General features: G+C 51.3%; 5 protein-coding genes across 5 annotated transcripts; 1 reads left to right on the top strand and 4 right to left on the bottom strand.

Moving 5' to 3' along the window:
- Positions 1 to 299: 299 nt before the first annotated feature.
- Positions 300 to 1,880, bottom strand: PMZ80_005516 (uncharacterized protein; the record flags this gene model as incomplete). Its single annotated transcript, XM_064873936.1, has 1 exon — positions 300 to 1,880. The coding sequence occupies one exon, from the start codon at positions 1,878 to 1,880 to the stop codon at positions 300 to 302; it is 1,581 nt and encodes a 526-aa protein (XP_064729658.1).
- Positions 1,881 to 2,550: 670 nt separating this feature from the next.
- On the bottom strand, positions 2,551 to 4,215 carry YOX1 (Homeobox protein yox1; the record flags this gene model as incomplete). The annotated part of the gene is made up of 3 exons (XM_064873935.1): positions 2,551 to 3,846; positions 3,905 to 4,016; positions 4,073 to 4,215. 3 exons carry the CDS (start codon positions 4,213 to 4,215, stop codon positions 2,551 to 2,553), a joined length of 1,551 nt encoding a protein of 516 aa, XP_064729657.1.
- A 1,880-nt stretch (positions 4,216 to 6,095) lies between these two features.
- On the top strand, positions 6,096 to 7,631 carry PMZ80_005514 (uncharacterized protein; the record flags this gene model as incomplete). The annotated part of the gene is made up of 3 exons (XM_064873934.1): positions 6,096 to 6,197; positions 6,246 to 6,861; positions 7,219 to 7,631. The coding sequence occupies 3 exons, from the start codon at positions 6,096 to 6,098 to the stop codon at positions 7,629 to 7,631; spliced, it is 1,131 nt and encodes a 376-aa protein (XP_064729656.1).
- A 1,225-nt stretch (positions 7,632 to 8,856) lies between these two features.
- PMZ80_005513 (uncharacterized protein) lies at positions 8,857 to 11,205 on the bottom strand (the record flags this gene model as incomplete). Its single annotated transcript, XM_064873933.1, has 3 exons — positions 8,857 to 9,852; positions 9,878 to 10,917; positions 10,974 to 11,205. 3 exons carry the CDS (start codon positions 11,203 to 11,205, stop codon positions 8,857 to 8,859), a joined length of 2,268 nt encoding a protein of 755 aa, XP_064729655.1.
- A 1,388-nt stretch (positions 11,206 to 12,593) lies between these two features.
- rfc1 (DNA replication factor C complex subunit Rfc1) lies at positions 12,594 to 15,855 on the bottom strand (the record flags this gene model as incomplete). Its single annotated transcript, XM_064873932.1, has 2 exons — positions 12,594 to 15,722; positions 15,772 to 15,855. 2 exons carry the CDS (start codon positions 15,853 to 15,855, stop codon positions 12,594 to 12,596), a joined length of 3,213 nt encoding a protein of 1,070 aa, XP_064729654.1.
- Between the last annotated feature and the right edge of the window lie 102 nt (positions 15,856 to 15,957).

The raw sequence follows: 15,957 nt of genomic DNA, 5'->3' as shown, positions 1-15,957 counted from the left end.
TTCTTGGACTGAAGGGCACACCAGGTAGGATGGCTAGACAGAGCGGCAGTCCGTGATCTTGTCCTGGGAGCAAACAGTTCCTGTGCGCTCATGATGTAGTACAGCTTCGCGTAGAACTGCGGCGAGGACTGTGAGCAGATCTGAAACTGTACTCGTACCACTTCATCACTGTGACACGAAGGAATATGAACCTGTCGCTAGGTGTTCCTGCTGGGCAAGGAACCCGTATCGTTTTATTCAAGGTGCTTGTGTAACATTATGCTTAGCCCAATCCATCAGGAGTCTGAAGAACTTCATCGTCACTCCGCCGCACCATTCATACTCTTCTCGGCAGGTTTCTGCTTCAGCACCGAGCTTGTGCCCAACTCCACGGTATCAGGCTCAGTCATGCCCAGCTCCTCCTCATCGACAGCCAAAGCATGGTGCTTCGCTATTCTCTTAGCAACGCCCTCGCCACTCCAGTATGCTCCAGTCGTTGTGCCCAGCGCCACAAATGGAGCAGTATGTTCACCTGCAAGCCACAGTCCACGACCACCATCGCCAAGTCCGCCGGAGTTGCGCATTGTTTCGATGTCTTTGTCACCCTCTTCTAGCCCGGTCCTGAACGTTGAGTAGCTGCCGTAGCCAGCATGCGGATCGGTCTGCCAGGTTGTGATGTAGAAGCTTGTAGGTTTGCAGGATGGATGCTCGCTTGAGTAGTGCGGCAGGCGAGAATAAAATGGTTCTGCGAATTCTTTGAGGAGGGTGTCGTATGCTTCAGAATGAGGTTCGAGCTTGGAAGTCTTGTTGGTGAGATATGCACCACAATCGCCGTGCATGTAGAACAGTAGCGTCGGCTGAGCAGACGAACCAGGAAGATGTGACAGAGCAACCACAGATTGATTCCATGTCTCTGAGTGCTTCGAAGCCGGATCGGGATGATAGGCTGGAGTGTGAAAATGGGTAAAGCAGGGATAAGACTCTGTATCATTATTCTTGAGCCAGAATGCGGATGGAAAGGTGATGTACAGCTTCTCAAGAGCGCCGTAGCCGATATTGTCAATCGCTTTCGTCAGTCGGTCGGGTAAAGCAGGGCTGAAGACTGTCTGAGCGTGCTGCTTCAGCCAACCAAGAGGGCATGTGACGACTACCTCATCGAACGAATGTGAAGCACCATCAGAAGTGTATACCCTGACAGGTGTATCGTCATTCGAAGTCCGGTAGGCGATGTGGTTGACTTCGGTGTTGAGATTGACCTCGGCTTTGGCAAGAGCAGGCCTTGCTATTTCCTCCAATATCTTGCGATACGTGCTTGCCACAAACACGTTTTCACCGTCCAAACCTTCCTCAAGCCAGAAGTACTTAAGCGACTGCCGCGTCACCGGGCTGCCGACAAACTGGCCCCACGTTCTCGATTCCTCGAGCAAATCATGCACTTGATTGAGCTTGCCGGGATACTTCTCGGACCAGCGTGACTTCAGCCAGTCGAAAAGGCTCGTCTTCGAATCTATGCTAGAAGAGTTCTCATCGCTGTATTTGAATGCTTGCAAAATCGTGGCCCAGAACTCTTCCGAGAGAGTCCCAGAATCTGCTTCTGACTTCGCCTTCCCCTCAGTATCGAATATGACGGACCTCTCCACGGGCTCCATCACAGCTGTTCTTGTCTTCTCTGCTAGTGTCATGATAGGATTGCCTACTGTGCCATGAATCCAGTTCGAGCCCGTGTCGACTAAGTGACCGCCATTTTCGACTTGATGAACACGTCCTCCGATCCTGTTTCGTGCTTCGAAGATGGTCACATGCGCTCCTGCTCGGGTGAGAACGTCCGCGCATTGTAGACCTGATACACCGGCACCGATCACTGCCACCCTTGATAGCTTTCCACGGGGTAGACGTTGCATGGCCGGTTGACCCCTGTCCATTCGGGACTGATTCCTCTCTTCCACAAATGAGTTATGGGGGCTTGCTGCTAAGTCTCGTGCTATTCGCGACATCATCAATGACCGTGCAGTCGGATATCGAGCTCCAAGTGATGTCGGATTCCGATGTCAGGTATACGCCCAGTACGGTCGAACTTGTCTGATTGACAATTGAGCTTCCGCGCAGAGCTTATGATGTTGATCGAGCAATGGTATATGCTATGCTGTCTCAATGATGATGCTTACTTCTGTCGTGACTACTACGAGATAGATTGCAGCCTCGGACACAATTGCAATATCGTTCGAGGTAGCCCATCGACTTCATTAGTGTGGCAAGATGGTCGGGCGGCTGGAGCCACAAAAGCAAGAACGTTCGCACAGATGCAAGCTGATAACCTCGTTAAGAATGGTTAGAACACAACACGTGTAGAGATTACACGTACATGTCAAGTGGGATTCCGAGCTTAATATCCACATTGCTGATCTGTTAAGACCGCTTAATGCCGGCCAATGACGGAGACATTCAATTGTCCTCCCCCACAACCTGTTCATGCTATCTGATACCTGACTCGTCCAACATAACACCAACGTTTGATCCCTGGTTTGAGGTATTGCCGCCATGCGTGACTGGCTGCCTTACCTGTCACTGCCGTCAGCGCCATGCGCCTTGGCTGAGCGACAGTAAACCTTGTACGCAGTCCAGGTCATCTCCCTTCTCTTTCCCATTCCTGACTACAGGCCGATTCTCTTGGTCGTCAACGCTTGGTAGTTCCGGCGATGGGTGAGCATGTTGTGCAGTCGAGCCTCCCGGCCTCTGCAAAATCGAGCTTCTCTCCGCAGAGGGGCCAGTCCGGCGCAGGCCATGGGTCGAATCGCGTGTGCCTGGCAGCCAGTTCTCCTTGTCCGAGTCACTTCCAGAATTTTGTCGTCGATGAGAAGATTGCTTTTGGGGGTGTTGGTCCTCGTAAATGCCATCCGAGCTCTGCAGTCGAGCCATAGAGGATTGAGTTCTCGATAGGTTTGGCTTAGACTTTAAACTAGACTGTGCTCGTCGCAGATTGTGCTTTGCAGGATTAGGACTTAGTGCTTGTGTTTTTCGTTGACTGGCAGAACGCATTAGACCAAGAGCCCCGCCTGCTGAACCGGTTGCTTCCTCCTCTGCACGGGCCGCCAGTGATGACCGGTTTGATCGGTCACAGTAGAATTCCCATGTTCTCGCATCTCGCGACCTTCCAGTTGGACCTCTGACAGGGGCAGCAGCATCCCGGAAGATGAATGTGCTGGAGACGTCACTTTGGGCTCTCACAAGGCCAGATGATCGACGGCTCGCCAGACCTGGCGGAGGAGCTGGTCGTCGTTTCGGCGGAGATGGCGTGGTCTCATCGTTCACACGGACTTTGACAGTGCCATCTGCAGAAACGGCCAGTCGGACAAAGGAGGATGTCCGTCGCAGTGATTTTGCATCTTTTGGTGAATCCTCCTTTGGCTTCGCACTTCGGTCGTTGGCTGACATCTCCTCATGACTCCTCTTCTTCGTGATGTGTGGCCCCGCTGCAATGTCAACAGACACTGAGGAACTTCCTGTATGGTTCGCAGACTCTGTCCGGGCCGTGCTCTGGAGGCTCGAAGGGGGCGTGGAGAGAGCGGCATTGTTCGTTGGCGTCTGCTGTAAGGCCGCTACGGGGCTGGAGGTAGGTGGAGGATCAGAGTCATGGAGTATCGACCTCAGGTCGTGGCTGCGGGGCGAAGATTGCTGCTGACTGGAGGAGCGCACTGCGGCCTTGGCTTGTGCAGCGGGCTGTGCCTGTATTTCCTGGCTGTTCTGCGGACTCGGAAGCTGCTTGGCTGCTTCTATCGGTATGCCATTTCGGAAGTGAGGAATGAGTTCGTGTGGTTGCAGTGGCTTCGATTTCCGGCGGTCGTTCTGTCTGCGATTCTGGAACCATATCTATATATCGTGTCAGCCATAGATGCTGCTGATACTAAGCAGAGGATGGTAGTTATACCTGTACTTCTTTCTCACCCAGATCTACCAACTTGACAAGATCTAGGCGCTCTTCTTTGTCGGGCTTTGAGTTCTTCTGGTAAGCCGACTCCAGCACGGCATGATCGCGTGGACTGAAGCCATTGTCAGCCCAAAGATCCGTGTACCTGGATAGTCACCTGTGTCTCACCTGGTTCTCTTTCTCTTTTGTCTTGCGCCTAATGCAGATTCCAGACGGAACGAGTCATCTTCGGCGTTTGCATCGGGGCTGTTGGTCGCATGGATTACGTCTTCTTGTTGAGGACTTTTTGTGGCCGCTTCCTGCTCCGACATTGTTCTTACAAACAGTTCATTAATTTCAAAAACGAGCGAACAAGATCAAAGCAAATGTCAGAGCAAATCTAGGATTCCAAGAATATAGGAAGTTGCAGAAATATGGTGCAAAGCTCTCGAGTCGTGCATTAACGCGCCAGAACGCGTGAAGCGCATCATTATCGCTGCTGCCAAGACCAACATCATTTTGGCGCGGAACCAGCCGACTCCTCCCTGGACCTCGGCCACACCTGCTTGCCTAGCTGGACTGCTCATTCTCCTGCCAGCCTTCTCAAATCTCTTCTCCCAAGCTCGGGCATCGACTTCGACCTCATGTATCGTCGTCGCCGGTCGAGTGCATTTCAATCTTCTTGTGTTCCCGCTAATATGGAGTGATCATCCGACAGTCCCGTCTGCAAGCTCTCACTAGAAGAACACTGCCCGATCCGCAACGCCTGAGTTTGGAACCGCTTCAACTCCGTACGTGTTTGGGCAATTTTCGACCCATCCTCATTGACGACTGCACTACCTGGTATCGGCATGACTCAGTACGGTAGGCTAGGCTCAATTTGGAGGTCATGCCGTGTCTGAGTAGCAAAGGAAATGCTCAAATAGGCCTGACGAGGCGGCACAGCTTCAGATGATAGCTAGCTCACCGTACTCAATCATGACAACAATGCTTGGTGGTACGGATCAGGAGAGCGAGCCGGCCTGAGCAAACGCCCTCACGTGGTTGTGCCAAGAATGAGGCTCTCTGCAGATCTCGCTTCAGCATTGCAGCATACCTCAAATAGGTATGTCTACTCCCTTTCACCCCAGTCTCTAGGCGGCCTTATCCAGGCACGCTACTACACCAAGTGTAATAACCCTCATCTATACTTCAGCATGTTGCACTTATCGTATTTAGAAGATCGACAGCAGAAGTACTGATTTATTTTTGCTTCCGCGTATACATCTGATGCTCCATTGGAACGGCCGATCTGCCATTTGTTCAGGTCCAACTCATGCGCAGCTGTCGGCGGGACCACGCAAGGTTTTCCCTGTTCTGCTCATCTAGTACCGGGGCGACGAGGAGCTCACGTCTTTGACCCGAGCCACCCACTGTTCTCAAGGTTTGAAACGGCAGGTGCACCTTCGATACTTCGGCTACCTTTCCACGGATCATCCGTCCGTTCCAGCGTTCTGCTGCAGCCTTATGCCCCGAAGCCGGCAGTGGCAGCCTCAGATATGTATCTAACGCAAGAACTAGTCTTTCCACTAGTGACTGGGGACGTCGTGGTTGTGTCTGCAACTGAACAATACGCAGGCTTGTTCGCAGTCTGCATCGACGAGGCACATATCCGCGGGTTATTCGCACGACTAATCTGCCTCCTCAATGTGTTGGGGCCATTACTTGGCCATCTACTGTAAGCTTCTGGAACCGGTACCTGCATCGACAGTCCAGATCTCGTGCTTCCTAGAACGGCTCCACTTACCAATATCTGCTTGCTCAAGCGCATCGCCGCGTCACAGGACTGCCTTAAATCCACAAAATTCGTTGGGGCGGCCTTGCGACATAGCTCTTTACTGGTTGACTTTGAGTGCTACATGACGTGCAGCTGCACCGAAATACTCAAGCACCTCAAAAAAATGTCCCTTATACACCAATACGGATGTCGTTGATGATCCACCTGCTATGCCACACAAACTCTTTCCGTTTGGGGGCATTTGCCTGACTATCAAACTGCCGCCTTGTCGACAACAGCCTCTTCGACTTGGCAACAGGTCCTCCATCCCCTCAGGCCTCAACCAGCGCTACAGCAGGCCCTGCTAGATATCTGGTCAATAGCCAGCTATATAGAGGACAGGGCGTGAACAACTACTCTTCATGCATCAGGACAATACCAGAACAAGAACCAAAGATGATGAAAATCGCAATTGCAGGCACAAACGGCCTTGCACAATTCATAGGCTACTATCTCAGCCAGGCCACACCTCACAACTTCGTCTTCTTGACCAGAACTGTATGTCCTTCGCTCGAGTTGCGCGACCTGCGTTTCTAACAAGTTCAGGCAAATCCGGGCTTGAAGGAACGGGACTGGCAGGTCCTTGTGGTCGACTACGAAGATCCGGCCTCCCTTGCCTATACACTTAAGGGCATTGATGTTGTCATATCTACCATTTGCGATTCCGCTCAGTATGCTCTGGTTGAAGCAGCAGCCGCTGCTCAAGTCCACCACTTCATACCGTCAGGATTCTCTGGCCCTGAGCAAAGTGCACCACGAAGCATCGGTCAAGGGTACTGGCAAGGTCTTATTGCATTGCTTCAACATCATGCGGCGACTTCGTCCATGCGCTATACGCTCTTCACATGCGGTGTGCTGTACGAGCGCTTTGGTCCAGGCGGAACGAACACCCTACAGATAAGCACGCTCAATAATCGACACTCAGCAGTCGGTGAAGAAGGGAACCTGCTCATCGACATGAGGCTGGGTAAGGCCACGATACCAGTCACCCCTAGCCATGAACAACTGGCTGTTTGCATGACAAGCGCTCGAGACGTGGCGCGTTATGTCGTTGCCGCCTTGCAAACATATGAGGACATGACTGTCTGGCCTGAAGAGTTTAGGTTTTGCACCCAGCGATTGACGATGTCAGAGTTGGTCACGATATGTACACGAGTTCGAGGTATGTACCAGCCTGTTCAGCTTGTTGTTTTGCACTCCATTCAGCACTGGCCAATTCCTGCGCCGTCCAAACATGAGCGTTATGAGTCATGGGCCAATACTCAATATGCCATCTTTGTGGTTACAAAGCAAGTTCTGGCCTAATCGGCAGTCGAGATTACGGAAGTCCGCTCTCATCTGGCACACAGCGTCAGGCCGCGAAAAGAGCTCCGCCAACGTCTGCCAAGGCTGCTCCTTTCCTCCATGGTCCAGCACGAGCTTGGCAAGGCGTCAGGACTCCTCCTCGTCAGCACAGGTCTATTGCCACTGCCCAACATAAATCCACCCACGCTGCAAGCATAAAGACGACATTACTCAGCTAACACGAAGTCCCTCTCCCCAGGTACACCCATCGTCCCCACCTTCACGACTCGCGAAGCCCTCCTCCACAATCACGCCTCCGCCATCCAAGCCAACAACACGAACCAAGCACTATCGCTCGCACAACACATAGCAATCGCAGAAGCACACCCAGCGCTAAACTTCCCGGTGACCTCGATCAACCTTCCGGCCTCCATCCTCCCCTATGTATATGGCTCAGGTCCCGAGCCAACGACCTCTGAGCTCTTCGAGGTATGGCTGGCACGAGCATGGAGTACACCTCAGCCCACGCCAGCACCGAGCAGCGCGAACACAAGTGGGAAGCAATCTGGCAAGTCTAGTCGCAGTGGAAGTGGCCAGTTGAGTAAGGAGGCGACTCCTCTGGGCGAGAATCCAAGGAAACTATCTTGAGTGTCGTCAGGCACCTTGCGAACAAACAAGTTGGTCGGCCCACTTGCCGCTCTACTTGCCTAGAATGTGCATCTGGAGCGGCAACGCTTCTCGTCCGGAGGTGGCCAGGGTAGAGGTAGGAGAATACCTTGGAGGCCTGAACACATGGGCATGATATGGTGTTATCTGATTGGCCGGTCCCTGACTGGAGATCTTGTGGCTCAGCCCTTTGGCTTGGCACTACAAATGGGGCGTCCTGTGACGATCGGGACGTTTTGGGCCACGCAAAAACTATTTTGGAAACCACTCGCGATGGGATAGACGAAAAACTCTGGTCTTTGAAATTTGGTCGTCAGCGTAGACCGTGGTCGACTTAAGGGCAGGGACTGAGGTGTTGAGAGCTGCGCAGGCGTCAAGCATTAGGCGGCGCATATAGACCATTAGTGCATTAGAAGGAGTGTTTAGGACATTCATCTTAGAACTGTCAAGTCAGTATTCCTCTCAAGACTCATACTCACGTCCATTGCCACCTTCAGACTGATCGAAGCGGTCAGGGCCATTTCTAACCCCAATCAAGCCCCACCAAGGCGACGACTTTATCTAGTTCAGACACAAGGCAACGTCGCTGAGTCTCCGGCTACACTAGAGCCCGTTGCCCACAGAAGGAAGGCGCTAAGCACGTTAAGCGCAAGCATAGACGCAAGCAAAGGAAATAGTCGTTACACAAGACGCAGAAGAAAGAGCATGAAGCAGTGATGAGCAAGGGCAGGGGCAAGTCGGTTAGGAAAGATGTCGAATTTCTGTTATTCTTCTCTACTGGACTATAGAACAAAGGACGCATTATCTTGACTTGTAGCCGGGAAACGTTCCTATGTCTCGAGCTCACTACAGGTCACTTCTTCTGTTTCGGGAATTGCGCGCTGCAATATCTCCATCGTAGCCCTAGCCTTGTCTGATGCTCACCGTATGACCTGTGCCTAATGAATAGCCGGCCGACGTGGCCCCCACAGAATGTATATGTGTATTTCCTCACTGTTTTTCGACAATCTTGAACCATGGGTGGCCGCCGGCATTTGGTTCTTGGCGAGATGTGTTGGGAGTAGAAGATGTAAGTGTACCTAGCAGCAGAAGTGTACCCATGAACATCTCACACGGTTGTAAGGACTTTTTGCACAGATGAATGACGATCGCCATATCAGTGTATCGGCATATTTGTCCAAGCGTAGTTTCACGATCGTGTCGATCATCAACCAACCGTCAACGACGACTTGGACGCCTTGTCGGGACCGGCTCGATCAGATGTGTCCATTTCATCACCCTCCAATGACATCTGCTTCAACCGAGAAGAAGACACCTTGAGCGTAACATAACAAGACGCAGCAGGAACAGTATCGTATCCAATAGTCTCCATCTCAACCGGCTTTCCTGCTCTCGCAGCAGCACGAGCAGCACGATTGCTAGTCTGCGTCGAAGCTTTCTCAGGCTCTGCCGTTGTGCTTTTGATTAGCCCACCCTCCCGTGCCTTTTGCTCTGCGTTCTTGCGAGAATCTGCCAGGACCTTGGGTATGTTGTCGACGGTCTTAGGGGATCCGAAGGAGGTCTTGGGTATGTTCTCGACGGTCTTCGGGATACCGGGGAAGGTATAATATGGTTTCTGGTCTAGGCGAGAATCACGCGGTGCTCGTAATAGCATACTGCTGAGTTCGTGGTTTCGGGCGCCGAGCGTCTTTCTGCGGGCCAAGAATCGGGCTTTCTCTTCTTTGGTTTTGGCTTTTGTTTCCTTGTCTCGGAGTGTCGCCATCTCATCGACAACCTCTCGCATCTCTTTTCTGAAGTTTTCAGCCTCCTGTAAGCTAAGCTTAGGGTTGAGTTGCCCAGTCAACTCAATCTCTTTCATGTCTTGTATTTGCTTCACTTTCGCAGCAGCAGCTTGTTGATCGAGTTTTGCGATTTGCTTCTTGAGTTCAGAAATTGTCTTGTCAGACTCCTTGAACTTCTGCTTGGCGGATTCACATTCTTGCTGAGTGGTAACAACGCTGGAACTGAGGTTGTCCACTGTTGTTCTGTACTCGTTGTGAAGATCAACCTGAGTATCCTTGATCGCCTGCAAGTACGAGATCTCAGTGTCTTTGGCTGCCTGCAGTTCATCGCCAAGAGCCTGCTTCTCCTTGAGTAAGACTTCCTTCTCATTGTGCGCGCCTCTGATCTCAGCTTCATTTGCGGCCTGGGATGTCTTGAGAACCTATATCGGCCTTCAAGGATGCGACTTCGTTTTCCAGACCTGCCATTTCGGCTGCCTTAGCTTCGAGCTTGTTCTGTAGATCCTGCTGAGTACTCTCTGCAGGAACGCCCAGGATTTCTCCTGATTGTGGTGAGGATTGAGCTTCTAGGGGGGCTGCTGCTTCTGCCCAGCTGATTCCCAAATCCTCAGCCAGTACTCGATTCTTGAATTCGAAAAAGTTTTTCTGTTTCTCAAGCTCATCCTTCTCTTCCACGAGGTCTCTGTTCTCTTCCGTCAGCTGTGAATTCTTGCCGATCAGTCTCTCCTTCTCTTCGAACAGTGTTTGCTTGTCTTTAGATATGCATGCTTTGAGATGTTGGTACTTGTTGTTGAGCTCGCCACGATGCTTCCAAGACAGATCTCTGGCTTTGATAGCATCTCCCTTGATGAGGTAAGCAGTCTCGAGCTCCTCACCAGCAACGTCACGCTCGGCTCTAGCATCATCACGTTCCTTCTTCATTGAGGCGAACCGTGCCTTCCATGCTGCCGCGGTATTCTCGTCCTCATCCTCCAAAATGATTGGCTCGGCGGCGCTATAGCCTGCTTGTTGGGGTATTTGACTCTCTCTAATACCGATGATTTTGTTCGCACTCGCTAGCTCAGCAGTGACTTCAAACAGGCGGTCCTCAAGCTTCTGTATCGTATGATCTGCGGATTCCATACGCTCGGCAAGGTCATGATACGCTGGCTCGAAGTTGATTGCCCAGGTGTTTGCCGCTACAACTCCATCGTTGTCAGCGACGTGCTCAAGCTTGCGGTAAGCTTTCTCGACATCTTTCAGAAGTTTCATGCCAAGGCTCTTCAAATCGCGAATATGCAAGGAATCCTGGGCTGCTGGTTGGAGACGAGCGGCGATTTTGTCATGTTTTGGATAAGTGTGAAGGCCTTCTGGCTTTTGAGCTGTGGCAGCTGATTGCGCGACTGTTGACTGGGGATCATGTGATTTCTGGTTTTCTTTCTCCGCTGTCTCGGTGGGTGTGTCATTGCTGGATGTGCCAGGTTGTAAGGAAGCATCTTCATCCGCAACTGTCAAACCATATCAGCAAGAGTTTCATATCTTGGTAGCAAATTTCGCAACTCACCTTCTGCAGAGCTTACATCCTGAGCGATGTTCAGATGGCCTACCGCAGCCGCGGTCTTCAGACTCGACTTTTCAACATGTCTCTTCACTCTGTATGTTGATTTGGTCGGCCGCGATTGCTGTTGACCAGCATTTGAAGAGGGGTTGATGGTAGTTTGCGCAACGACGATTCTACTTTTCTTCTCGGGCTCTGCTGAAGGTAAGTCGACAGAAGCAGCTCTTTTGGGAGCCATCGTGGTTTGGGCGCAACCAGGTCACGAATGCAGATGCGCAGGTCGAAGTATGGGAGGACCCAGAGCAATGTTCGCGACCAGAGAGAACGGCGACAGCAAGAATTATTTTTCGAGATCAGTAAGTGTTTGTTCATGACAGGCTTGTGGTGGACAAGCTAGTGTTTTCTCTTTTCCATTCACTTGCTCCGAGCTGATCGTCTCAATTCACTGCGGCACTACCTGGCCGGACTTGTCACCATCGCATGGCCTCGCTTGACTCGGTCTCTGTAAAAGATCATATCGCGCCCTTACGCTAGAGCGCTTACACGCGTTTGAGGTCGCCAGGGCCGGAGATGCAGCTTCCATTGAAGGGTTAAATAGAATGCTCCCAAATATTGTACTCAAATACCAATACATTTCCAAGATAACTCACCATGGACGAGGAAACGATGAGCACCATGTGAGGGATGTTATTCTACCATATACCGGGCGCTGGTGCGACAGATGTGGCGATTGCATCCGGATCTGGAAATGGGTGTAGCATGATATAGAGGGCGCTGGTACAGCAGATATTGTGTGAAACCATAAAAATTACCGTTCGGTGATTTTTTGTATTTTTGTCAGATCCCAAGTTCGACTCCGGCGTTATGTGTACTTGATGACTTGACCAAGATTCAAATCAAAGTGGCAAACAGAGGCGTGACAATCTATTGTCACTTTCTCTCCTCCTTGAATGCTGCGCACTGCTTGTCCGGGCCCTTGAGCTATGACCGTTGGATGTGTATGCCAAAACTTTTGACAACGTATACCTGACTGAACGCCATTCGATGACTTCCCAGGTATTTGCCGGGTAGCAGAATCGCTATGAGGAAAGGCGTCCTGTTCAAGCTGCATTGCGCAACGTCTGCGATGATGCGTGAGCATGATAATTCGACCTACCGTCGAACATCCTGCGATCATTGTACTGGGAATGAACATGCTTCGGCGTTGTGATAGCATGGAAACATGGTGGCGAGGCGTTGCGCATCGACTAATATGGATGCTGAAGAGATAAGAAAGAAGGAATTGAAGTCAGAAGCGAGCACGGATTGATAGACGCGAGGCTAATTCTTGGCAGCCGCGTAGCTGGTCATTCTGACTAAACGTACAGTATCGCCATCTTTCTACACGCAGGAGTTGCAGCAAGCAAATAGGGCAATACTCGATTGCTTATCCACATTGCAGACTTGTCAATGTATTCGTACATGCTCGGAATATGCTATCTGTACTCATGCATCTACACACATTGCCTCGAACTTGAGGCTATGTGCATTGCTGGTCCAGCCTGAACAAAGCTCAATCCCACAAATACATCCTCATATCACATACATAGCGGGACGTCTAACTGCTTTACTAGATCCTTTAGACTCCTAGCCCTTGCCCCTACCCCGTCCTTTACCTCTACCTGCTCCGCCTCCACCTCTACCACCACTAGCTGCGGCCTTCTTCTTAGGCTTCGGCTCATCTTCCTCTTCTTCATCCTCGTCATCATCTTCATCCTTGGCACGCTTGCCTTTGCCCTTGCCCTTGCCTTTCGAGTCAACCTTGGCCTTGGGAGCAGCCTTCTTCTTCGGCGCCTTGATGAACTTATCCTTCTTGAGATCGAGTTCCTCATCATCGTCCTCCACAACATCAGCTTCAACAAGGTCATCTTCCTCATCCACAGCTTCTTCGAGATCGGGCTTATCTCTTTTCGCAGCGCCACCAAGCCTAGCCATGCCTGCATCACCAGCCTTTTGATGTGATCTAGGATGATCTCGAGAATTGTATAGCCTAGTAAAAGCTGCTTTTGTTTGTGTATCGATCTTCACGGACTCTTGATCCATTGGACCAAGACCAAGCTCCATGATGGCGTCGTAGTCATCCTTAGATAGATAATAAGAGTCCATGAACTCGATGACGTCTTCCACAGAGTCCTTGCCTTGAGTCTTCGTGGCGCCAATCGTCTTCTCCCAAAGCGCAGACATATACTGCTGCCGAATTTCGTGTCGATCAGCCGTTGTTCTCAGCCGCATATGACTCTGGATCTCCTTGACATAGCGAGAAAGCTTGCCTTGCTTGCTATTGTTGCCGAGCCAGGACGTGAAGCCGACTTGAGAACCAAAGTTGCCGTAAACATAGCTTGCTGGCTTGACGAAACTGAAGATTGCATGCGTCGGCATGAGTGACCACTGCTGCTGTGAACCATGAATCATCCTATCGACCAGGTCACCATCACTGATACTTTCTGCTGCACCTTCTGCTAATTCAAGCAGCTTCAGGTTATGTGCTTTGCCACTAACATTGCTTGCCTGAGCCATCTTGGTCTTGAGGTAATTTTCTTGCAGCATGAGGTAGCTGAATTCGTGGTCGTTGAAGTATAGCTCGATCTTGTCGTTGAGTGTAGCAGTCGAAGACTGGGCGAACATCTCAGCACGAAGAATCTTGTTGACAATATCCCAAGGCTTCAGTATGACATGTTTCTCCCAGGCTTTCGACATTGCTTTGCCGTCATTGAACTCCATCTGCTTGTTGTCCACTTTGATGGTTGATAGCATGTTTATGATCTGTCGGATGTCGGCATGCGAGCCTTCGATAATAGCGTCGATGACTTGTTTTGGCAGTTTGAGACCTTCTCGGAAACAGATGGTTAGGATCCTGGATCTGATCATATCGACGGTCGGCCTTCGGAAGGGGAAGTCAGCTGTGGCAAAGTCGAACGGCTTCATCTTCGGCAGCTTTCGGTCATTGCAGATGAGAATCATAGGAATGTTCGTCTTCTTTGCCACAGCCGCTAGAGCGCCGACACCACCTCGATCACCAGCTGACATACCATCGACTTCGTCCATGATGAGCAATAGCTTTCGCTTCGAAGCCTCGACCTTCTTGCCATCACCAGCAAAGTAGCCTAGCAGAGATGTTGTATCGAGCACACCTTTCAGGCCAGTCTCCACCAGTTTCTTGCTTCTCGTGTCACTGGCATTACTTTCGACCACATCGTAGCCCTCCAGCTTAGCCACCAGATGAGCCGCAGTTGTCTTGCCAATGCCTGGAGGACCATGCAACATGGCAGCACGATAAACACCCTTGCCATCTGAACCAGCTTTCTTGAAGCCCTCTGAATGTCGTTTCGGCCAGGTCCGTAGCCATGTCTGAAGGCCTTCAACGAGACCCTTGTTGCCACATACACCAGTCATACTATCTGGCGCGTATTTGTCCACCCAGAGTCGACTGTCCACCCTTGGACCTTTTGGCTGCTCAGGGGCTTCGAGTCCACGAGCGGCAGCTGCCGCCTTGGCCTGTTTCTCGAGCAGTTTCTGCTTCTCTTTTTCCTGCCTCTCCATTTCTTGAGCTTCTTCTTGCATTTTCTTCTCTGCCGCTGCTTTCTTCTCCGCATTTGCTGCTGCAGCTTTGCTGTCACCTCCATTGGCGGGCATCTTCCGGATAATGTCGAACAGACCGTCCTCATCGATTGTCTTGAGCCCCAACTTTTTGATAGTCTCCAGTTTCTTCGGACCAGCTTCCGCTCCCAGCACAACGAAGCTTGTCTTCGAGCTAGGCCCGCTCGTCACTTTTCCTCCGTATCTCTTGACCAACGACTGACCCTCTTCTCGACCAAGACTGTCGAGCACACCAGTGAAGACGAAAGTCATGCCTGCCAAGCAATTGTCTGCTCCTTCCGGAATCTCCTTAGAACCGGCGGCCATGGGTGCAACCGCTGCGTTTCCTCCGCCAGGCTGGAATTTGAATTTGCTAGATTCGTCCCTTGGCGGAGGAGTAGGAGGTCTGACAGTTTTGACTGATTCGAGTATTTTCGCAGCTTCGGAGTTGTCAGGTTCTGCTGGTTTCTTCTCTGGCTTTTTCCTCGGGGTAGCGGTCTTCTTTTTCTTTTTCGGTGTTTCATCTTCCTCATCTTCGTCTTCGTCCTCGTCGAGCTTTCGCTTTCGAGTCGTGGACGCTCGTGGCTTCCGTTTCGTGGCAGATGTACCGTCTGTTGCTGGTATCTCTGCCATTTCGAGGTCACTGTCTTCATCCTTGAGAGCTGTCTTCTTTCCATTCACTTGCTTTCGTGGTTTCAATGGCACGTCGTCACTGCCAGACCCAGATCCCTCATCATAGTCGTCAGCTTTCCGTCCGGTTTTGAAGTCATCTGCAGCAATATCGTCATCTCCGCCCTCCTTCGTATCATCAACTTTCGTAGCCATTTCTATATCGTCGTCTTCAGCATACGATGCCTTCGTAGACTTCCTGCCCGATCTCCGAGCACTATTCGGAGCTGAACCGTTCGTCTTCGTGGGCTTCTTCGGTGTGGTCGCTGTACCATTTGCTGCACCCTTTCCACTCTTCGATTCGCTACCAGCAAAATAAGCTGAGCTCGTTGTCTCCTCTTCTACTGGCTCTTCTTTAGCCGATTTCCGCTTTACAGGCGTGGCCTTCTTTGGCTTTGTCTCCTCAACGTCCTCTTCATCGTCAGAGACGACTTTTCGAGGCCGACCTCTGCCAGCTGGCTTTTGTGGTTTCTATATCTAGCGTCAGCACGAGGCACTCATCACTTGCTGTCAAACATACCGTGTCTTTTGCCTTGGCCAGTGCAGCAGTCTTAACAGGCCCTCCTCCGCCGCCGCCGAAGAAGTTGCGAATGTCTCCGGGCATGGTGATATGGGTTGTTGATCGATTAGCAGAAAGAAACTACTCCGACAGCATGATGGAAGTGGGATACAGGATACACCAGCAAAGAGCAAAATGTGCGAGCCG

Source organism: Knufia obscura (genome assembly GCF_036327395.1).
Source record: "Knufia obscura strain CCFEE 5817 isolate CBS 148926 chromosome Unknown scaffold_6, whole genome shotgun sequence".
NCBI classification, from domain to species: Eukaryota; Fungi; Ascomycota; class Eurotiomycetes; order Chaetothyriales; family Trichomeriaceae; genus Knufia; species Knufia obscura.
This window is presented reverse-complemented; position numbering and strand designations above follow the sequence as displayed.